Raw genomic sequence first — 23,614 nt, 5'->3', positions numbered from 1 at the left:
GCCTACTGAATGGGAATAAGACACACACAAAAGCACATCAAAGGGTGTGATTGAGGGGGTTTGTTCCACAGGAGATGAGTGAAAGAAACTCAGCCAGTCATTTCAGATGTGAATTACTTTCATCATCCGCACACATACGGCAGGCCATAATAATCATGTTACCGCGTTTACTTTATGGAAGAGAATTTTCCTGTTTACGGAGTCTTCAGGGATGGTAAATAGAGGCCACTTCTTTTCTTATTCATAGGTTAGCAGCATACAGTACGTGCATGTAGGCTTGCTTGATTTTTGTCCTTCATGGAGCAGAGCCAAATCTTTGTCTGTAATGCTGCTTCACCTTTGATTTGATACTCATAAATTGCAAGTACAATTATGGGATAGACTCATGTTTATATGTGTCATTCTATATTTTTCTTACTGGCATTAAAAATTCCTATGAAAAGACAAAAAAAAAAAAAAACAACAACAATGCTTTAGTCTATCTTCCCAGCCTTGTCTGTGGCATTCAGCCACAAGCTCATTTTCCTACTGGAGACGTTAATCTTTAAAAACAGGCCACAAATAGTTCATTTAATTAATAAAAGGCTCCTAAAACAGCTGGGTGCTGCAGTGTCCAGCAAACATTACACAAATGGGAGTAAGTAATGCATTTGTTGGGGACTATTTTCAACAAAATACACATTTGGTGCCAACTTAAAGTAAACTAGTACTGAATTTTATGAAAGAACCAGTCCAGTATCCCCTCAAATTACAACATTAACATTTGCACATGCCAATGTCAATAAACCATATGTACATTTAATTCTCTTCTTTTTAATCTTCAACAGCTCTTTTCATTTTAGAGTATATTTTACATATTTGTATTGTAAATTTCTATTTTCCATTATTCACACTTGACTTGTGTTACTTGTATTTTATCTTTCTTTGTATATTTTGATGGTTATGCATCACAACACCAATTCCTTGATAATCTGATTCTGACACTGATTCTCACAATTTACATCCCATGCCAATGTTCAGTTCCAATACAAGCCATTTGCACTTTATGTGGAGACTTGGGTTAATGGATGGGTGTGTGGTGAGTTCCTGTCCTACAGATCTGCAATTAATGTCCCTGTTCTTATTATCTCTAACTATGATCTTTTCCCAACCTCACCCAAGTGTTTTTGCTGCCTAATAATAACCACACCCTTAGCATATTCCATTTTTCATAAGCACAATCTTTTCCCCTAACCTACTTAAGAAAGCAAGCAATTTTAAATCGGTGCATTGGATGTAAAAAGAAAAAAGAAGTCTTTATAATGACATTATTGTCTGATGACTTGGAGGGAACATGTCATAGGTAATACATGTTAGTTAGTTGACTTTTGTTTTGACATTTTTAAACCCCCGAAGAATATTGTCAGCATTTTCTAATGTGCAGAAACATAAAAATGGAAAATGACCAGTCACACATTTCAGATTAGAAGTTAATGTGCTGAGGAAGCTTTAAAAAAAAAGAACAAAGAAAAAAAGAAGAAGCTGAAAACAAATGCTTCAACTGCACCAAGTCACACTTGATGTCCCGCCAACCTTGGAATACAAACTTTTTTTTTTCCTTTTCAAACACATTATTCCTGATATTAATAAACCTTTTAGCACATATCTTCTTTGTTTATGATGGATATTCATTTCTGTGGGGTTCACAAATAATTGGATCAGGGAGTCATGGGACACAGACTTCACATTTTCACTATTGTGCCACACTGTTCTAGTTTCCCATCAGGTTGGGTAATGGACCATAGTGAGTGGAAGCGGTGTCCTGTTTCAGGTCTTTCATGCCAAAACAGGACCAGCCAGACACACAAGGCCTGATTCAGGGACTAAGAAAAGCAGGAAAATTGAGAGAGAGTGGAAGAACAACAGCCACTTTGAGAGAAGGAGGAGAGCAAGAGGGCTGAAAGAGGAGAGAGGGGAGACGCAAAGGCAGTCCCAAAGGCAGTGAAGAGGCAGCTGGCTCAGAGGTATGTGTGTCCTATTTTTAGTTTCCCTCATGCACATCTCCAACTCAAACAGCTGCTGGAACATTTGCACACCAAAAGATTTCAGTACGGTCGTTCCTGCAGACAAAAAAATTATAAAATAAAATAAAAAATCCATGCAACAGGAATTAAACTTTAGTCTGGCTCAGGTGTTTCAACTCCAATTGGCTTGACGCTTAAGACCCGCCCCTCAGCCCTACTTCTCTCAGGTTGCCTTTTAGTCAGGTTGAGTTACTTTCACACATGAACACAAAGGTGAGGTGTAGCGTAAAGTCACATGACCCAGAGGGATGCAGATGCATACTGCCTGCAGCCTGATGATACAGCTGTAAATAGCCCACATCCCATGTGAGTAATGTATGGAGGGACACAACTAGCTGAGAGAGCAGTAAGAGGAGGTCATTTATGACATGATGGGCCAAGGTGTCACCATGCTATCCACAGGAAAGACAGACATGCAATTTACCTTCTTTTGTCGGCTGCTGACAAAAGAGAGAATAATATTTTTATCATTCACCTAAAGAAACACTGAGACACTTTGACACTGTTATGGTTACAAAATATTAAATTCATGAAATGCTTTAGGAAATCTTAAGATCTTTCCCACCTATCTCAATAATGGCTCAAAGTTGAAAAGGAGTACCTACTTTTGAAAATACATTTTTGTTGCAGCAGAATAGATGCATCCGACATATATTTGAAAAATAAATGAAAATGTCCCTGAGCCAAACCTCATTTAGGCAATGACTGAAACAATGTCAGAGCTGCGATAATAAGCTCCTGCATACGTAGGTAGGGGAGCAACTTAGTGTGCTACCCAGAAGTAAAAAAAGAGGTTGTTTCATTTATTTATCAAATGTGAAATATTTATAGGATTCAATCTGCTGGCAGAGGAGGACCAGGCAGAACAAACTATGGGTGGAAGAATCGCAAAGTTGCTTTATGGATGGATGTTAAAAAAAAACATCTGGTAGAAGGCTGTCGGCTGCTCTGCATACATTTTCACCCTAAATTACATTCCCAAGCTTTCAGGCAGTCATGACTGCGTTAGTTGACCTGCAGTGACAGCACACTGCAAACCATTAACCTATCAACTGGACATTATCTGTCAGACAATAGGCACGGACACCTGCATAAAAGGTGAGGCGCCTACATACACACACAAGCGCACCGCTAATAAAAAAACTGCAGTTGTTCCGGTTGAGCCAGTTTAACTGGAGTACTATGTTTAGACCCAAACACTGAGTGAAGCCTCACCTCATGTTTACTCTGTGTGAGAGAGAGAGCTGACTTTTACTGAAGCTAGTCAGTACATCTTTCTAAAAAGAAACAGAAACAACAAAACAAGTCACCTGATCATCACCTGGGAACTGCTGCAAACATGACAGCCACTAACTTTTGTGTGGAGGATTACTTTCCTCTGAAAGGTAGAAGTTAATTACGTGGCTTTGATGCACTTAAAGTGCTGTTCAATTTGTGGTTAATCCTCATCAAACTGCTGCACAAGGATTATACACTTTGACTGACACCTTGTTCAAATTAAACTGCTGAAACACATCCTCATACACTCATGAGCACATCTGCACGCTCCACAGTTAAATGATCAAACACAGACGCAGACAGACGGGGAGAAAGGGACCCGGAAAAATTTGAGAGAGGCAATGCTGAGACAGATCACATTCAGTGAGTTAGCAGCACTCTCTGAGTAAGACAGCGTTTTAATAAAACATGAATGCTGGAGAAGAAGGCACTCCTACTTATACAGCAACTTGTGACAAGCCATGATATTCTGAGAGACAGCACACCAAGCTCAGAGCAATCCCTGGGGAAACCCTTTCCTCTCCATCTGATAGACTATATATCAGAACCATCAAACATGTTACCCAACCCACAACATATGAGGCTCCTCAGTGGAGGCCAGACTGACCTGTACTGTAAGAAGCTGGTAAGCACTTATACACTGACTTCCTCTCAGCAGGAAAACAACAACACTCCCTCCTCTGAATCTTTGATACACATTGACAGACACTGTAGTGTTCCCATCACTCAGAGATGGAAACACTACAGTCATCAAGCAGTTCAGTTTCGATCCAGAAAAACATTACCCAGAGCTAAAATCAAGCCCTGTTTAGGCCCCTCTTTACTCTGCCAGGGCCATTAAAGTCTAAGAGGCTTGAGAGGAAGGGCCTGTATCAACATTGATATGAACATGTAAATAAGTCATGGCTAATCTCTCTCTCTTTCTGTTGCTCTCTCTCTGTAAAAGCCATATGTACATTTTTAGAATTCCCTGAGTTCTGCTGACGTGAAGAAAGAGATAAAAGATTCATGTTTGTTTAAAAAATTCAAACGTATGTCCTGAACTTTCGGTACATAGCCAATATGGATGAATTATTCAGTCTTAGGATGCAAAAAAGGGAATTTGGAATTTGGAGTTTGCAAATGATAAAACTAGTGATTAAGATCATCATGTTGATCATCTGCTGTAACTGCTTTGTATGCTAATATTCTCACATATGTGTGAGAGATGAGTTTGGGTTTATTTGATTTATTTTTACTCGTTTGTGTCCAGTAGAACTAATGTGGGCTTTGCTGAGCTACTTGCAGGTGATGAAACGAGGCTGCAGAGCTGCAGTGATGAAACCAGCAGAGGGAGACCATGTCACATGATAGTGCTGTAAACATTAATGTGTTTTACTTTCCCTTTTTCCTACATTTTTTAATGAATACAAGCGGGTTTACTCAGTGAACTGAACATGTCAATAAATAAATGGTCAATCAGACTGAATCAAGAGGCAGAATTTGATCAGGTTTTTATTATAGACTTATTTTCAAATTATTTCATGACTAAGAGCTAGTTTGAGAATTAATACAACTTTTGCATTGATATAAATATTATTTTATCTATTTGAATTATTTTGATATAATTACTTAATTTCCCTGTCGTCAAATTTAATGATTTATTCAGATCAAGATGATTAAGGGTTAAACTTAGACGGACATGGCACTGAAATGTGATACAGCTTCTGATGAATTAGCCTTGTTGTAACAGAGAGCTTGTGACCACTATGTGTTAGGACTATTATTTCTACAGGTGGGTTTCTTATCCTGATCCTGACGTTTTGGCACGAGCCTGTCAGCGACCGCGAAGCTCAAGCGCCGCTGCACCTCCCAGTGCTCGACGCACTGCGTCATGGCGACAGCCGGTGTCGTGCCAAAAAGTGATCGTCTGCCAGAATCTGATTTGTGGCCGCGGGAGCGCGCACAGCAGCCCGTTGAGCGTTAGCGCTATAAAACGTCTAATTTTCTTTTGATTAAACGGTCATAATATGCATATACAAACAATTATCACACATTATCACAACTGTGGCCAAAAGAAGTGTAGTTTGTAGCGAAATAAGGCATGGCAATTACGTGATAGACATGTCTCTACAGTATGTTTGATTTATGGGTGTGTTTTCAATAAAGAAATGATCACTTTTGCAATGATCCTCGTGACTCTGCATAGTTTTTTATCTGATCTGGGCCCTACGTAGTATTTGCTTCCCATGTTTGGATGTGTTTTATATCTAATATTATTGTTTATGCCTACTATTAAAATAACAAACAGTTTTCACCTGCCAAAAATTGATTGGAGGCCAAATGCAGTTACTGAATGGTTATTTCTGCCTAAAAATGACTTGATCTCATTCATAAGCTTCATAATAAAAACACTAGAGCTCACAGGACAGTTTGGAACTCTTTTAAAGGACCACTACAACACAAAATAAGGCATTTTCACCTGCCAAAAATTGATTGGAGGCCACATACAGTTACTGAATGGTTATTTCTGCCTAAATATGTCTTGATCTCATTCTTGAGCTTCATAATATAAAGATCTGAGCTCACAGGACAGCTTGGAATTCTTTTAACGGACCATTACAACACAAAATGGGCTTTTTCACCTACCAAAAATTTATCCCTGCCCTTAATTTGATACTGAAATGGTTTTTCTGCCTCAAAATGACTTCATATCACTTACCACAGTAATATGACATCATTTTGAGGCAGAAAAACTCTTTCAGTATCAAATTAAGGGCAGGGATCAATTTTTGGCAAGTAAACAAATGCTATTTATGCCATGCATTGGCCCTTTACAAGATTTCCAGAGGGTACAGAGTACTGGTTAAGGTATAATCAGGTAAATATAACTCTGAAGAGTTACATGAAGACATATCGTGGCAGAAAAACCCTTTCAGTATCAGATTGGGAGCGGGAATCAATTTTTGGCAAGTAAAAAACTGCATTTTATGCATAGCATTGGCCCTTTACACCATTTCCAGAGGGTACAGAGTACAGGTTAATCTATAATGAGCTACATATTGCTCTGTTGAGTAATAGGAAGTAATTTTGAGCAAGAAAACACTTTTAAGTATCAAATTAAGGGCAGGGATCAATTTTTGGCAGGTGAAAACTGTTTGTTATTTTAATAGTAGGCATAAACAATAAACATGTCTATCACGTAATTGCCATGCCTTATTTCGCTACAAACTACACTTCTTTTGGCCACAGTTGTGATAATGTGTGATAATTGTTTGTATATGCATATTATGACCGTTTAATCAAAAGAAAATTAGACGTTTTATAGCGCTAACGCTCAACGGGCTGCTGTGCGCGCTCCCGCTGCCACAAATCAGATTCTGGCAGACGATCACTTTTCGGCATGACACCGGGAAGAAGGAGTTACGCATTTCTTAATCGGAGTTTTGGGGAATATCTCTCGGAGAGTCAGCAGACACATGTGTAAGTCGATTTTAGTCAAACAGATGTCGGAATATTTCGTCTAATGAGGACATTTCCTGTTGCTGTCTTACCTGTGCAGCCAGGTGAGCTGACTAGACACCTGTGAGCAAGTAACACCCCCACGTAAGCAGCGTGTAATGTTTACTACAAAGTTTGCTCTATCTTATAATGACACCTTGTCAGACTCTTGGAAGTTATGTTGTAGTAAACTTGATTTTATTGGTTTGGATACAGTAGAGAACTTTGGACAGTAATGCTGTACGTCATTCATTGTAGGATTTATGTCATTGTAACAGCTTTTCATTCTACTCTCTTCCAGTATGGTGGATTACAGTGTTCCTGATGTACCAGAAACCCTAGTTACAAAGAGAGGTCCTTCTAAAATGGAGGAACTGGCTCTCATAGCCTTGCTGGAATGTCCTCTGTGTTTGGAGCAGCTAGATGTGTCAGCCAAGGTCCTGCCCTGCCAGCACACTTTCTGTATGTCCTGTCTGCAGAAGCAGGAGGCAGCCCACCCCCAGCTGCTCTGCCCAGAGTGTCGCACCCCTGTCCCAGCCAGGACGGTGGAGGAGCTCCCTGCAAATATTCTGCTAGTGCGGCTACTGGAGGGGCTCCAGGTGTCCACAGGGCCCTTTGCCAGAGGCAGCTCATCAGTCAGGGAGGGTCAGCAGCAGCAAGAGAGTCAACACAGAGAGCAACATGGACAAAATGAGGTCAGTGCCCTACTTTGGCCTTATCCTGTGCATATCTATACACTTCAACACATTTCTAAACCTTTGAATTGATATATTCAGTTGTTTACTGTGAAATTGAGATGTACTGACATTAAAACACACTGCAACAAAATCTAACACACTATACTGGTTCGCAACTCGCACATCCTGATATTGCAAAGTTGTCCTTGGATCAACATTTTGTGTGATAGCCCTGGGGACAACAGCTGCCTCAGCCAATCAGTGTTGGTGATGTCATCACAAAGAACCCTGCTGCTGATGCCTGAAAAAAAATATTTTAAAAAAGGAGGTAAAAATGGCTGTGTGTGCAAATTAGGCAAAATAGGTTCTAAGTTCAACATGAAAGTTTTATAATGTTACTTGATAGTTTGCACTAGTCTGCTACTACAACTTTATTATTATGACGATATTAAAAACACATATTAAAAACTGACGTACATGGCAAGAGGAAAAGTTGAGGACTTTAACAAGATGTGGTCGTCTTTCCTAACCTTCATGAATAATCTGAATGTGCAACCTAGAACTGGACAAGATCTGTTGCCACCACCTTTATGATCTTAAAATGGCTCAATAATGGTTCCATGGCTGGAGTATTAGTACTGTGAAGTAAAAATTATCAAAACTGTATTTACCGTAGATCTTATTGTGGGTGGGAGGAGGGTGGGTTAGAAGGGTTTTTGTTTCTGTTTTTATGTGTTATATTGTTGTTGTTATGTGTATGCATTAAAATGGAAAATCAATAAAGAAATTGTGAAAAAAAAACAAAAACACATATTAGCTTTTTTCATTAGCATATTTCCACCATGGAACTAAGATAACATTAGCTTGCACAGGTGAGCGAACAGACATTTGATGTATCTCATATTTAAAGGGCACTAACAAATTATCTTTTTTTTTTTTATTAACGAATAATCCCCCCAAAATTGCCCAGAGTGTCCCAACAAGAGACAAAGCAATATTATGGGCAACTTCTAATGATGATGATGAAACATCACCCATGGACTTGCCTCAGTTTATGCTTTGCCAGCTAAAGCAATATTACACATTAAAAGTTTGGTTAGTATTGGCTTTGTGGCTTGCTAGCATGTAAGAAATAGTACATAGGTCAAACAGTCATAGCTGTAGTTGCTTTGGAATATATTTTGTGAATAATGCAAATTTTATTTTTTCAGTATAACTGGATGGTGGAATTACAATGTACAGAATTGACTGACAGTGATATTTTGTGTGACATGTTTCTATGTGATTGCAATGCCACAATAATTAGTAATCCACCTGTCCCCTTTGAATAAGGAACATATCTCGTCATTTGAACACACTGATGAGGGTCGGATGGCCAAAATCGTTCTGTGATGGATTAACAATTAAATCAAGTAAAAGAGAGAGCGACCCTCTTTTCACAAAATGGCTTGCAAGCGTGCTCATGTTTGCTAAGTTTTAGCTTTTTTAGGTAAGAGGGATGGTGTTAAGCTGCTAATCTAAAAAGAAAGCAATTTAATATCATCATAATAATAATAAAGCTTTAGCAGCAGAATAGTGTGCATCTTTCTGTTTTAACTCATTTTTTAAAAGAAAGGTGTAGGCATCAGCAGCAGGGCTCTCTGTGATGATAGTACAACGTTGATTGGCTGAGACAGTTGATGTCCGAGAGCTGTCAGGACAATAATCACCTGCATGCAACCTAAAGTCTTGTCACAGTTGATACCAGTGTTGGGCTAGCATGGGTTTTCTGCAAACACTTAACATGAATGCTGACAATTTTCAAAAAGCTTAACAGTTAAAAAAAAGAAAAGAATATATCATTTTGTTATTATTATTATTTTAAAATATGTATATGAATATGTATTAATATGTTCATTCTTTCTTACATTTTTTTTAATCACATCATCATTTATGGATTTTAAACATGATCTGCATGATATGGATCAAATCCTCCATCACAGCATGTGCACTTGTATAACATAATATTGATATATGTGAAGGGAATTTTCTCTAAAATGAATTGAAAACCTATTTATGTAGGCCTATTAAATAACCACACAGGAATGTCTGTTTCTGACTAATAAATTAAATTAAATACCGGGGGGAAAAGTACTTTGTCACATTGATGCAAACAATTGTATAACATTCCAGTACTGCCATAAAGCAGTGCTGCTCATGGATTTGTAACATTGCTCAGAATGACCTGATACACCCACATATGTTAAAAAGAAAGCCTACTCTGTATAAATTCTATGGAAACTTAATGTTGCCTCACAGGATATATATTCATATTGCCCACCACTATGATGTCTCATTAATATATTCCTCCACACTTTCTGGAATTGGGCTGTATGCCTCATGTCTGAACTGTGAATTAATTACTCACCACTAAGTGGGATTCTTTACTTATTAACTATCAACAGCTGTATGAGATAATGTGACACATAAAGAGCCTGGAAAGTGATCTGACCTATTAAAATGTTTCTTCTGGTGAAATGTGAGTCAGTATTTTCCGAAGTATATATAGTGATGATAGCATTTAAGTCAGACGATGATTGGCATCCCATATCACAGAGAACATAACCCTCCTACTGTGTCGAGCAGTAGGTTTAGGATTAATCAAACTAATTATGACTGAACAATGAGTGTGAGTCAGAAAGATATAGAAGTTCATGTTTGGAAGAAATTAGTTTTTTACACAAAACAGAGAAAGACCAAAAGTTATCTAATTAAGGAAAGGATCAAAACACAACCAAGAGAAAACTTTTCCCTTATTTCAAATCTTTTCACTGTCTCTGGTAAAGTTTTTAAAATGCCAGAAAAACCTAACAAAATGTGATAAAATTTGACTAATTTATTTTCATTCCTTCACATTATTTGAGAATTTTGAGTTTGATGTAATAAAAAATGCGATTCAAAAGAAGATGACAAAATCTAAAGCTATGAATGTTTAAAAATATCTATATAAAGCAGGTCACCTCACACTGTCACCTAATTTAAACACAGCTGAGGTCTGCGGACCATAAAAGTACTTCACAGTGTGTAAATTATTTGATGCTGATCATCAAATTTATTCTCTGAGATGATGAGAAACACAAAGATCTTCCCTCTCAATAGTGCTATGATCACTATAAACTGTTGAGAGCGTTCAAGAGTTTACTTGTTATACTTTGCTCGAGTTCAGCCAGAGTTTAAAAAACTCAGCAGAGTTCATGAGGAAGAGTTTGGAATCATCCTTCCATTTAGACACTAAGTTAGTTTAGTGTGTCCATCTTAGAATAACATCAACATACTGGAGAGATTAAACACAAACTGGACCTAATGACTGAGAAGTATGGACAGTTTCTTACTTTTTGTAAATCTCTGCTAATTGATTTGAATTCCTAAAAGTTCCCTTCAAATCAAGGAACCTCTCTTCTTGCGGATCATTTTTTCAGCAGTATTATTCAGCACCACTTTGGGTTACTGTATAATTTAAATCACTTTCTTCTTCAGCTTTAACAAACAGCACAAATTGAGTTCCCTGTGCTCAGTTACTGCTCAGAAAATTATTTTATTATATTTCATTCGTTTTTCCCTGATAGTTGTGATCGTCCCAATCTTTAATGACATCAATCACATTCATGGATTGTAGACAGTATGATGATGTTTCAAACTGTGTCATTAATATTGTATTAATCATCATTTTTCAAGAAAGAAAGAATTTCCAACATTTATCAAAATATAGGGAGTAATGCAATTCTCTTCTTTTTTTGAAAAATGATGATTAATACAATGTTAATGACACAGGTTGAAATATCATCATACTGTTAAATATTCTATATACCTTAAACAGGCAAATGATTTAGTGTCCGTGCGCTGTTTCCACTCTCATCAACCTCACTGATAAAGTTTGGTGGAAAAAAAACATTACCAGTGAAAAACTTGATACTTGATAATATATTCTTAGAAAGGAAAAAGGATGCGACATATGACACACAGCTCTGTATCTAGATGAAGATATTGCACGTCTCTGTCTGTTGTGTGTAAAGGAGCGATACAGGAGGTATCAATATTATTATCATTATTATTATTATTATTATTATTATTATTATTACTTTGCTCATTGCACACTTGAATATTTGCCTGTATCTGGTGCTAATAATCTTTAGCGCTTAATGCCCATATCTTGTATTTATAACTGGACTATCAGTCTGTATCCTCACTTATCATTATTTAGTTTTTCTATTTATTCATCATTGCTGCTGCATTCATGTACTTGCTTGGTATCTGTCACTGATGTATCTGGCTGCCATGATGATTTCTTTCCTTCTGTGGATAAATAAGGTCAACTACCCATCTATTTGGTTTTGACTTGTCATAGTAAAGGAGTAGGACAAAATAAATAGCTTCATGTTCGGCATTCATCTGCAATTGCAGTTATATTTATCATCTTTAAAGAAGTCCAGCCTAAAGAGCTTTTGCGACCCAAAATCTATAAAAAAAAAACTTTCACTTTCTTGAGAAATGCAGTTAATCATGTTAAATAATGGCCACCATGTTTCTTGAACATACATATTTGACTTTCTTCTGTTCCTCAGGTTGCTGTGCGAGCTTCAGGGCGTTACCAACGAGAAGACTCACCAGTGTTCATGCCTGGTAACAATATCACCATGAAATACAAGGTGGATGAGGACTGGCGTGATGGAAGCATCGGTGACAGTAGCAGCACATCTGCTTCTGCCAGCATGCCACAGGCCGTCAGCCAGATGCCTCAGCTACAGCCCCTCCAGCAGTCCCAACCACTGGCTCTCCGCAGAGCGCTGTATGACTTTAATCCTGAAGAGATGAATCTGGGAGACAGTAAATATTGTCTCAGCTTCCTGAAGGTCTGACACTCTAACTTAACTTACTTAACAGAGCAGCATTTGAGTTCAATCACTTTTATGTGCACACTTTATCTATATATTTCCATTTTTTTTAGCAGGGTTGAATAGCAGAGATGGGCCACCATGCCTGAAATAAATAATCTAATCTAGCATCATCATCAGAAAATGAATACACTGTAATTAATACATAACAAACACACATGCAGTAGATTAATATACTTTTATGAAATAAATAAGGGGAAAGAGCAATTATGCTCAACTTTAATATATTGCACTCAGTAGGTGGAAATGTATTTAGGTCATCACAATCAAACAATCATTAAACAAGATGCATCCGGATCAGGGTGGTTTACCACCTCTGCTAAACAACTTCCTGTGGGAAGGCAAAGCAAGTATACTCGTACCACGCCTTTCAACAGGAGCAACAGAGCAATCCAACATTTCATAATGCATAGAAAGGAACGAATAAAAGACATAAAAAAACGAAAGTCAATACACACACAGGGAGCATTCATCAGGTAGAAAAACTACAGACATTAGGCTGTTTCAGTTTAATGCAATTTGCTCGATTTTTCTGGTTAATACTACTGTAAATAATTTGTTTTCAACTTTAAATATGCATTTTTGAGTATATCTGTTGTGTTTAATGGATCAAACAATGCATTTATTGATTGAAACAAACTATAGATCCATCAATTATTGAAAGAACAAAATAACTAACATTTTCCTTCAGTGACACAAATATTATCAATCAATCAATCAATCAATCTTTATTTGTGTAGCGCCAAATCACAACAAAGTCATCTCAAGGCACTTTACACATAGAGCAGGTTCTAAACCATACTCTTCAGGTTGTCCCTGTGTCCTAATAGATTGTGATTTAATTTCTGCATCCCTCTGGTGTGGCTTATTTGAGCTGGTAGTCTATCTATGTATCATGTACAGCAGAGGAAGTCCCCAATTGTACAGATACATAATGGCCAGGGGTAATTGCTTTTTAGTTCTTTTCACTGTTTTTAAAAGCCTAAAAACTGAGACTTGTACAACTGGAGGCGGAGACTTCTGCTGCAGTGGTTGTTACTTACCCTGAAGGATTTCTGATAGGGTTACATAAGGGCCTCCATAGGCCTACTTAGTAGTGTGCTCTCCATTAAGGCACACTTGAGCTTGCCTTTTTTTATATATAAATGCAGATGGTCAAATGGTTTTTAGAGGGAGGCTGGCTGCAGAAAGGACTTGGCCCGCAGGCAAGAAGGGCGTTGATGCTACAGGAGTAACGCTTCACTCTGAGAGTTTCAGAGCTCTGTGCTCAGTCTCCAGGGCGAGCACACTCTGTTATAAGCAACTGGCAACTTTTTTGGGTTTGTTTTTTTGGTTCTTTCTTTTTACAGCAGTCTCTTTGCCTTTCATCTTGTTGTCACTTTAGCCATTCTTAAGCTCACCTCTCTCTGTGTGTCTGTTACTTATTTCTGGTCTACAGGGAGACATCCTTACTGTCATCAGACGGGTGGATGAACACTGGATTGAAGCCAAGCTAGGGGACAAAGTTGGAATTTGCCCTCTGCAGTTTACTGAGGTTGGTTCTTTGTTTGTTTATTTGTTTGTTTGTTTCTTTTTTGTTTCTTTCTTTCTTCATTGATGAATATGGGTTATGGCTTTTTCAGTGTGATGAGGGACACCTGCCGTTTTGGCCACTTTGCGCTGATAGTGTAGCTCTTGTTATGAATTGAACCATAGATGTCATCGCTGGATTAATTCCAGGTCACTGCCAGGGTGCTACCTTCCTCTCAAATATCTGATTCATCCGTAAATGTCACTCCTGCCCCGCCAAGTGCTGAGGCAGAGAGCTAATTTCTGAAGTCCTGCTGTGTCTGCAGCTTCTTATTAGCGTGTGACTATGTGGCTTACTCAGGTTTGCAAAGCTTGCTTAGCTAGCTGACTGTCATTTGTTTTCCTCTGTGCTTTCTGCCTCCAGGAATTAACTTCATGCATGCTGGGGAAAATTGTATTTGTTCATATGGTGGGGTTAATGTAGTGCCTCATTCTTCTCCTCTTGTTTACTTTCCTCACTTGTCATCTGTTTCCCTAATTTTCTCAAACTCTTCCCCTCCCCTAATTAATCCTCTCCTCCTCTTACTCCTCCTTTCATCTACTGCTCATCATAGTCCTCTGCTAAAGCCCCGCCTCAGCACTGCTCTCCAACCCTTTTCTACCTCTGTGCTCTTACTCTTTCATCCTCCTCTTTTCTCCTCTCCCCTCTCCTTCCTGAGTCTGCCTTTCCTCGAGTGTCGTGCAGCCAGGCGTGAAGACACAGTAATGCTTTCTCTGCTTGGGTGGCATAACAGCACATCACTGTGGGGAGTGAAAGCATTAACCCTGCCATTCCTGTCTGTGTGCTTGCCTGCCTGTCTGTGCAGCTCTATATTTCATGTTGCCTCCTGCTCCTCTCTCAGCACCAGTCAACCTTTCCTGGCTTATTGGCTGGTACTTATCTTGTTGTCTGTATGTCTGTCTGTCTGTATGTCTGTCTGCCTCCCTTCCTGCCTGCCTGCCCAACAAGTTGTAGGGGTGAGTGGAGTAGTCATAAGTGGATGTATTTAGACAGCCGTTTCGCTGATCAGCAGGAGCAGAGGTTGACAGGCGCTAGTAGCAGGTAGGAGCGAGATGGAGAAGATTTTCTCGTTTGAAGAAAATGGCTGTTCTCTTTGTAAGGATTTGTCCTGGTTTTCACTGTGATTTCTCCTCATGCATTCATCTCTCCCAGCCAAACTCAGTGACTGCCAAACTGCTAGAGGGAAAGAGTCGGAGGTGGAGTGACTCAGCAGAATTTCACAATCGGACCGGGAGTGGGGGCAGAGACAAGGCCACTGACGCATCCAACAGGACCACCCATTACCGAGCCCCTCAAGTTCCAGCACAGACACCCATCATCAATGCTTTGCCTCTCTCCAACCAGTGGAAACAGCCCGGAGCCAGCAGCACCAACTTTCATCAGACGATCAAAAGAGAGTCGACCAACATCAGCACCTTCAACCATCAGGGTCAGACACACCGTCTCTCTTTGCCCTCTGCCACCCGGGGACACGCTCACCACTCCAGAGTGAACTATCAGCGAATTAGACGCCACTCTGACAACACAGACAGACACCTGTTACAGGTGAGCCATGTGCCAAAACATCTGTCTTTATGCATGCCATATCGACGTGATAGTTTCATATTTTTATCTCTATCAGATTCTGCTCTCACTATTTGCAAGCTAAACTATGTTTGACTTTGTTTAGTTTGCAGTGATTTGTTGTAATGGAAAACATGTGGTTGGCAGAAGGCACAACGGTTTTCTGTGGAATAATAGACGTTTTTATTTGAGTCTATAAGGTATCAAGTTGTCCTCTGGGGTTCAGGGAGGGAATCATGACACAAAGCTTAGGAATGAATGAGAGAGAGAGGCTTCACCCTTCTGTTGGCCGCTACATGATTAAGTGTCTCTCATTAAGACAACACAGATGTGGTTAAAAAGGTTAGCTATGAAAGATGTGAGGTTAAAGGAATGAGAACTGGAGGTGAGTGGACTGAAACTTTCAAAGGTCTTTAATCAAGAGTCCTGGGACATGAGCCAGACTTTCCCCTCAGAGGTGAATAGCAGTTCAGTGTTTGGGTCCTTTTTCTTTTTCCAGCTGAAGTAAATACAGGACTTGAGGGAAGTTGGGCAGAACAGTAGAGCTCTAGAAAAAACAAAAATGCTCATATCAGAGTACTTCTGTTAACTTTCAGGTAATGTCATCTAACTTATTAGGTGAACGCTCAAGTCTCTAAGACTCTTAAAACCGACTGCCAATAGTATATTTTATTTATCTTTTGCTATTTTGTTTCTGGCGCTAATTTATATTAAAAAAAACCCTGATCATTTAGGTCTGAAACTATTCACCAACTCTTTTCATATGACCAACATGATACAACATGGATGGATGACGGAGACGTCATTGAGATATTTGTGGATTATTTTTTATTTTCTGAATCAGACATTATGAAACTGGTTGAGGGCTCAAAGAGGCAAGCTCACACAAACACTACATTTCAGTTTTCAGCCGCAAAACACAATAACCGAGCATGCTGTGAAAATACCTAAATAATAAAATATGAACTCATTTAGTCTGATCACCTCACCTGAAAGCTTTTAATGGATACATGTCATATCAACAATGGTATGTAAGTCCTATGTATCTATTTACATTAGAAACAAATGCAAAATAATGAAGATTTTACATTGCCAGCTAGTGCCTGTGCCAACATAAACGTTTAATAATATAACCTGCTGCCAAGTGCCCTGCCCCCCGAGATAATGATTTCCTTTGATTCAGATGAAATTTCACAGCTCTACCCTGCAATTGTACATGTCAGAGCACAAAATGCTAGACCTCATGCAGGTTGGAGAAAAACTAGAAGAGGAAGGGAGGTGGAACTGGATACTTGAGATTAAAAAAAATCAGGTAATGGACGCGATAAGACAGGAAGAAGAATGGGTGAGGGGAAATACTGAAGGAAAAGGAAGAATGGCGTGGGGCTGGCAGGACAAACAGAAAACAAAATTTTGCAAGCTGCAAAAAGGCAAAACACAAGAAGCAGGAAAATGAGGAAAAATAACTGAGATACATTGAGAGAGTGGGAGGCTTGGAGAGTCCCTCAGTGTGTCTGCTTATCTCTCTCATGCTGCTGCTGATGAGTCACTGGTGGTTTGTTACATAACAGACCCCTCTCTCCCCTGCCTTCAAACTCCTTCCTCTTCACTAAGCAGGTAACACTCACTCTCACATCAGTGTGCCAGTAATAGCAGACAAGGCATGCACTTCCCTTTTTAAAGGAGAGGAGAGCTCCATCCCTAAAGCTGAGGCTGAGCTCCCTACTGACCAAACCAACATGCGTATTCTTAGTGTTGCGCCCCATCAGCTCTTACCTCTGGCTCAGCTGTTTCACGAGGAGATGCAGCTTCCCACCAACTGTGGATGAAACAATTAGTGTGAATAATGTCATGGTTATGTAATAATAACAGAATTCAGCATGGAAAGGAGCCAAAAGCAAAAACATCTTGAAATGTAACACAGAAAAGTTAAATACCATATCATACTTCACTGGTGCTTATTTGTGAGAAATGTCCCATAAAGACCCCGACAACCTCCAACTCACATCCTGAGGTAAAGAAATCCGAAACACCAATTAATAGTCCAAATATCCATCACATCCTTCTCGTTAGCAAAGGTTTTTATGCATCAAAATAATATCAATTGAATTAATTGAATGTATTCAGCCTCTCTGGGCTCATAAAAGTTGTATTCAACAGAACAGACTTTCATAGTAAAAAATGTGATTAATATTATTCAGGCTCATGTTATTAGTTCATAGAGTTTGGTGACATAATTTCCAGTATAGCTCCATCCAGCATCAGCCTGACTAAAGCTCTAATTAGTTACAGTCATTGAAAGTACTAGTGTGGGACCTTTTAATCAGTAATTAATTCTGACACATTTTCACTTTGTGTTAATCTCACAGCAAAATATCAGTCATCCCATGTGTCCAAAAACTCACTTTATTTAGTTACTTACATGTATACTTGTGTATCACATCTTACACACACATATGCAAGTGTTGTGCTTCACAAATAGATATTTTTCAAGTCGTCTTTGCTGGGATTTGGTGTTTTTTCCCTTCATTTCTCATTTACGACAAGACATTTTTGCAGGCTTATTTTTTGTGATAAACTGAGTTAAAATATTAAATATGGATTTCTGATAATAGATGTTTTTTGTTTTCTATCTAAATCAGTGTTTGAAGTTCAGTTTACAGTTAAGACACTTTAGATACATGTTTTCATGCACAGATAAGTTTACATTTAATATGATTAATAAGGACACAGTACAGGTTTTTTTAGCTCATTCAGACTGAACAGCCAATCAGATCATGACAACCTTTCTCGATTGACAAAGACTTTACAAACATTATAAAAAAAGGCAGTAACTGGGGGAAAAAAAATTGTTGTGGCATTAGAATAGGCTTTGTAAAAGAAATGTTTGAAATAAAGAGAATAAATTAGATACAAATGATCTGTAATTAAATCTGTTGTTACTGTGAATGATACAGGCTGGATTTAAAAATAAAATAAAATAATGATATTAGGGTATTTTACATTTTACAAATCCATGGTTATATTGTATATATTTTTTCTGTATCTATTCATACAGTTACTTATTCTTTAACATTTTATTTGTGTGTTTAATTTTCAAAACTTCAGATTTCTATACAAAACGTACTTACTTTGATTATGTGAGGAGAGAGGTTGCGGGTTGTCCAACCTGGCTGGTAGCAGACTAACATGAGGAGAACACACATACAGTATATATTCTGTTAATTGGCTTATTTTTGGCTGCAGGGATTGTAGAGGATGTCCCCTCTTTAAACAGAATAATACTTTATTTACTGTTTGGCCAACAGAGTTATCCTCTCCATGTAAATATAGCACTGCTGCTGCTGGGTCACTGCACCTGGCCATTGCATGACTGCAGCATAACTCAGACAGGCTCTTTGTATCTGATAAAACAATAACCAAGAATAGAAAAAGGACACAGGGTAATGAAAAGAAGTAAATTATTTAAAACATGAAAAAAGTGTTGAGCTTGTTTCTTGTAACATTTAACAACATTTTCAAAAAGATAGCAGCGCTTTGCTGTCACAAGATGAACATTGATTTGCCTTCTTGCTACTTTTAAGTAACAGTGATGTAGAGAAATCACAGCAACGACAGGAAGTTCTCACTATCTTGTGGTCATGGCTGTGATGTCATAAAAGCTTTTCACAACACTCAGCGTACACATGGACAAAGAAACTATAGATGACAGTGATGAACATATAAGATAGAGGGCTGGTATGTCTTCAGGACATACTATTCTAACTTTATCTCTTTTTACTTCTGCCTCGCAGCACTGCTTTTGACAAGTGATAATGTGGGTATAGCAATGGCTGCTTCTTAATTAAGATTTGCTTTGTGTTTCTCTGAGGTACAGTGTGAATACATTGCATCACTTCAGGATCCAGGCACATACATAGAGAACCTTCGCCTACAGGCGGGCATTAATGCTTTAAGCAGTAATCGGTAGTGGTAGTGCTTTAAATAGCAGCAATCATCTGCGGACGTCACTGAGGAGATAATAGGCACAGCAAAAGTTATTTCCACCTCTCTGTAATGATTACAAAAAGAAAACGTCATGTGCGAGAGGTTTGTTTGGTCAGAGGAGAAAATTAAAAGTATATAATTAAATAATTAGGTATTAAGCTTCATACTGTGTTGTTAACAGTTGGGAGACACTTCAGTGTCTCTCCCTGCTAGACGCTGCTATGTCAGGCCTGACTCACTGGCTGCAGACTCCAGGCCTGTCAGAGTTTTTTTAGCTTTCAGCTTCTTGGGAGGTGAAATGTGGAAGAAGTCTGTCATGCCATAATATATACACTTTACTGTTAATATGTTACACAGCTTAAAATATATATATATATATATATATATATTATCATTTCTTTATTGATAGAGATGGAGCTGAGCATTTCAAATAATCATGTCTAATATACAGACCAATTGAAGAAAGAACCTGAGTAGATGTGTGGACAAATAGAAATGCATATTCAAGAGGACGGGGATGTTACTGAATGATCTGATGATCATGGTATGAAATTGTGTGAATCATATGCTTTGTCCCTCACAGTCAACCTTTGAGTTTCTGGTGCGCACGAGAAAGTTTCAAAGTTTCATATAACTCCTCACCATCAGTCATAACATCTATGACTTTGATGTTGATTCGATCTGAAAAAATCAGGGCAAATGTCAAAATCGTCTAAAAAAAGAAATTACCATAGCTTAACTTGTCAGGTAGCAACAGCTAGCAAAATTAGGCTTACGTTATGTAGCTAAAGGTAATTTTACCTTCAGAGCATGCAATGAATTAACAGTGATCATTTACATTATCATCTTTTAGCTGGTTGATGGTGCGCACCAGAAACTAAAAGATGTTTTTTCTATCTAAGTTTTTCCTCCATGTCTCTTTAGGGGCTCCGTGTTTAAATGTGCGAGTCAAGTTTTAATTTTACCCGCAAGTACCCATGAGAAGATCCTTTACCCTAATGGTCTTTGAGATATTTAGAAGCTCTGTTATTATAGTATGTGTATATAATATATATAGTACTGTTGCTCTTAGTTGTAGGCCTATATGTATGCCTCTATTTTATTATAACATACTCTGTTTGCCAAAAATGAACCCAACACACTTGTTCCAAGAGTTTTAGAGTTTTAGCCTAACATAATTTGAAAGAATACTGTTCATTTTTCTTTTTTAATTCCATATGATGATCATTTTGGACCCAATGCATTACACTGCGAGAAGAAGATGACCAGTGAGACTCCACCTAACATCTCTATGGCTCTGTTGAACCCCCAAATGTCCTCTGTCCCTGCAGACGGCAGGAACTCCTCCACACAGCAGCTCTCAATCAGTGTGTGAGTCACTGTTTTAAACCTTACATTAACAAAATTAAGGTGCAACATACTGTAGACAATATAAAAAGAAACACCAAACACACAAATAACCATAAAAATGAATGTAATCTGGATACATTTGCATATGTTTTTAAAATGTTGTAGTAACCCTCCTGTGTGACTCCCCAGGTGTGCTGTCCTGTACTCCTATAAGCCACGACGCCCAGAGGAGCTGGAGCTGAGGAAAGGCGAGATGGTGGGAGTGTATGGCAAGTTCAAAGAAGGTTGGCTGCGTGGGTTATCGCTCAGAACGGGCAAAGTAGGCGTTCTGCCCAGCAACTACGTCACTCCTGTGCTCAGGTGAAAGGCTGTGATCTCTGACTGCACAGTGTGGGGGCTAAATGATGTTTAGATTCAGGATAAAGTAGTTATGTGTGGGCACTGGGCAGGAGGACATGCCATCATGCACACATTTATATGATGCATGAATCAGAAATATAAAGCTATATAACAGTGGCTGCAAATAAACTTGCATTACAGTATAACATGTGATACTTCAGTTTATACTCATGTGTCTTATTGCCTCATTGCAGAACATCAGCCAGACTTCTGGAGACCAAAGCAGCTAATGCGTCCTTACAGTACAACACGGTCTCTGGAAAGAAATCCACAGCTGCCAAGACTCCTGCTGTGGTCCTTGCTCTTGATAGGGTAAACAGTGATGGAGCGATATACTCAACAGGACAGGTGACATCTGTGCCAAATGGAGCACAGCATGCAATGACATCCACTGGTGCTGGAAAATCGACCTTCTATGGGGGTTCGCAAGGCTGGGACACTGTGAGGCGCATCTTTAACCCACATAGAGGTCAGTAAGCAACCAACTCATCTAAGATCTAGATTGAATTAGAGATTTCAGGAGGTTTTCAAAAATCCCCTTTTCATTTTTTAATATTTTTTCAGGCTCAAATCCGACCTGCCATTCTTCAAATTTGAATGTCCCGTCTACCTTTGCACAAGTTCAGGCGTCCGGCTACTCACCTGCCCTACAGAGGAAGAAAAAAAGCAGCATCCTGTCCAACTCTGGTAGACCAATGCACTTGATGACTGAACAAGCAGCGCCCTCTGCTGCCTCAGTCCTGAAGGACAGGAATTTTATCACTTCTCATGAGGCAGCATTCCACCATGACAGACAGCCCTCTAACGGCCCTCACTCAATTCTAGTGAGACCTGACTCACATAAGAACAATACAAATAAGGTAGAGTAAAACCTTTGTATCTTGCAAGAGGCCTGTATTTGCTGAAGTTATGCACTATGTATGTACTAATTTTGATGTGCCTTACTGTAAATATTTTATTTCCCAAGACTGCAAAATCAGTGCGGTTCCTCACAGATGAAGACTCCCCTCCTCCAAGACTTCGGACCTCCTCCTGGTCCTCGGGAAGTCAGGTTCCCACTAACAGTCGCCATGGTCCCCCTCCGCTGGAAGTGTGGGCCCCATCACTCACCCTGGGAAGAGACGGACCAGGAATCATTCTCAAAGAAGGAAAAGCTCCTATTCTTAGGAGAGGCCTTGAAACAGCCGTCACAGATCTGAATTCTAACCCTCCAAAACCAGTATCAGCCCAGCCGTCACTATCAGCCATGTCAGCTCAGTTCAGCCCCAGCAGGTATGTTGTATTTGTGCGTTTGCCCTTGAAAACAGAGAGCAGCGATTAATTATCAGACAGATGAAGTAGACTTAAAAAAATGTTATTGAAGTGACTCACAGTTCAGAAATCTCTGCCATCTTTTGCTTGCTTTCCTACACAGACACAGAGTGACCAAAACACATTTAGCCCAGACAGACTCTGAACTCAGTCTGCTCCAAGGAGAGTTCGTCCTCGTCCACAGACCTCGACCTGACGGACGGGTTCTGGTTACTCAGGAGAACAGTGGCCACACAGGCTTATTTCACAGTAGTGTTTTCCATGCCCTGGAGAAGCTCAGCTGACTGTGTAGTGTTACTGTAGGAGTATAACTCTATTTTCCCTGTGTTAAAACTGCCAAATGACTTGACTGACCTGTTCGACAACATGATGTGTGTTGAGGTCCAAAAGTTAATACTGCCAAATGACAATCCTATGAAGAAAGTGTTTATTTTTGTCCTGAGTGCATGTGGGAGTGTGATTAAATCTCCAGAGATATATTTTGCGTCCTTCAATGTATGTGCATGTATGTTACACATGTACGATGATAAGATTTTGCACAAAAACCCACCTAATGGCTGTTCCCTGTTTAAACCCATGTTACACGCATTGGTGAGTGCCTTTGTCAAAACCCACAAAGAAAACAAACTATATTTAGAGAAATAATAAGGTAAAATATCTGTACTGCTTATGTGGTAATAAACTATACTTCCAAAACATTAGTAGTTGGTGTCTTACTTCCGGTGTTTGTACAATTGTATACCACAATGTTTAAAAGTCTTGATCAAATGCAAAAGTATTGCGTTAAAAAATGTGTAAAGTAAACAACAGAATGCGCATATGTGTAAGTATCACAATGTTAAAATTAGGTGTAGTCTTTCGTCCAAAACGTTAACGCTATTTTATATAATGTTTTGGAATTGCTATGTGTTTTGGAATTAATATGTGTTTGCATGTCCTTATTCTACAATCTGAAGCTATGGCAGTCAGAGTACCTACAACCCTTGGGGCCCCCACTAGACACCA

At 39.0% G+C, this 23,614-nt stretch overlaps 1 protein-coding gene across 1 annotated transcript; it reads left to right on the top strand.

Annotated features, from left to right (window-relative positions):
• Nucleotides 1–6,787: 6,787 nt before the first annotated feature.
• On the top strand, nucleotides 6,788–23,267 carry sh3rf2 (SH3 domain containing ring finger 2). Its single transcript, XM_062425819.1, has 11 exons — nucleotides 6,788–6,926; nucleotides 7,123–7,516; nucleotides 12,100–12,387; nucleotides 13,868–13,963; nucleotides 15,152–15,544; nucleotides 20,808–20,920; nucleotides 21,089–21,259; nucleotides 21,493–21,767; nucleotides 21,863–22,158; nucleotides 22,266–22,570; nucleotides 22,713–23,267. Exons 2-11 carry the CDS (start codon nucleotides 7,124–7,126, stop codon nucleotides 22,891–22,893), a joined length of 2,511 nt encoding a protein of 836 aa, XP_062281803.1. The 5' UTR covers nucleotides 6,788–6,926; nucleotide 7,123; the 3' UTR covers nucleotides 22,894–23,267.
• Nucleotides 23,268–23,614: the final 347 nt, after the last annotated feature.

This window comes from Scomber scombrus, chromosome 9 (assembly GCF_963691925.1).
Source record: "Scomber scombrus chromosome 9, fScoSco1.1, whole genome shotgun sequence".
In the NCBI taxonomy this organism is placed as follows: domain Eukaryota; kingdom Metazoa; phylum Chordata; class Actinopteri; order Scombriformes; family Scombridae; genus Scomber; species Scomber scombrus.
This window is presented reverse-complemented; position numbering and strand designations above follow the sequence as displayed.

Bases quoted from the DNA above. Each gene is read 5' to 3' on its own strand.
- sh3rf2 (XM_062425819.1), top strand. From the start codon at position 7,124: ATGGTGGATTACAGTGTTCCTGATGTACCAGAAACCCTAGTTACAAAG. The intron at 12,388-13,867 runs GTCTGACACTCT...TCTGGTCTACAG, and splicing joins ATTGTCTCAGCTTCCTGAAG to GGAGACATCCTTACTGTCAT. The intron at 21,260-21,492 runs GTGAAAGGCTGT...GCCTCATTGCAG, and splicing joins TACGTCACTCCTGTGCTCAG to AACATCAGCCAGACTTCTGG.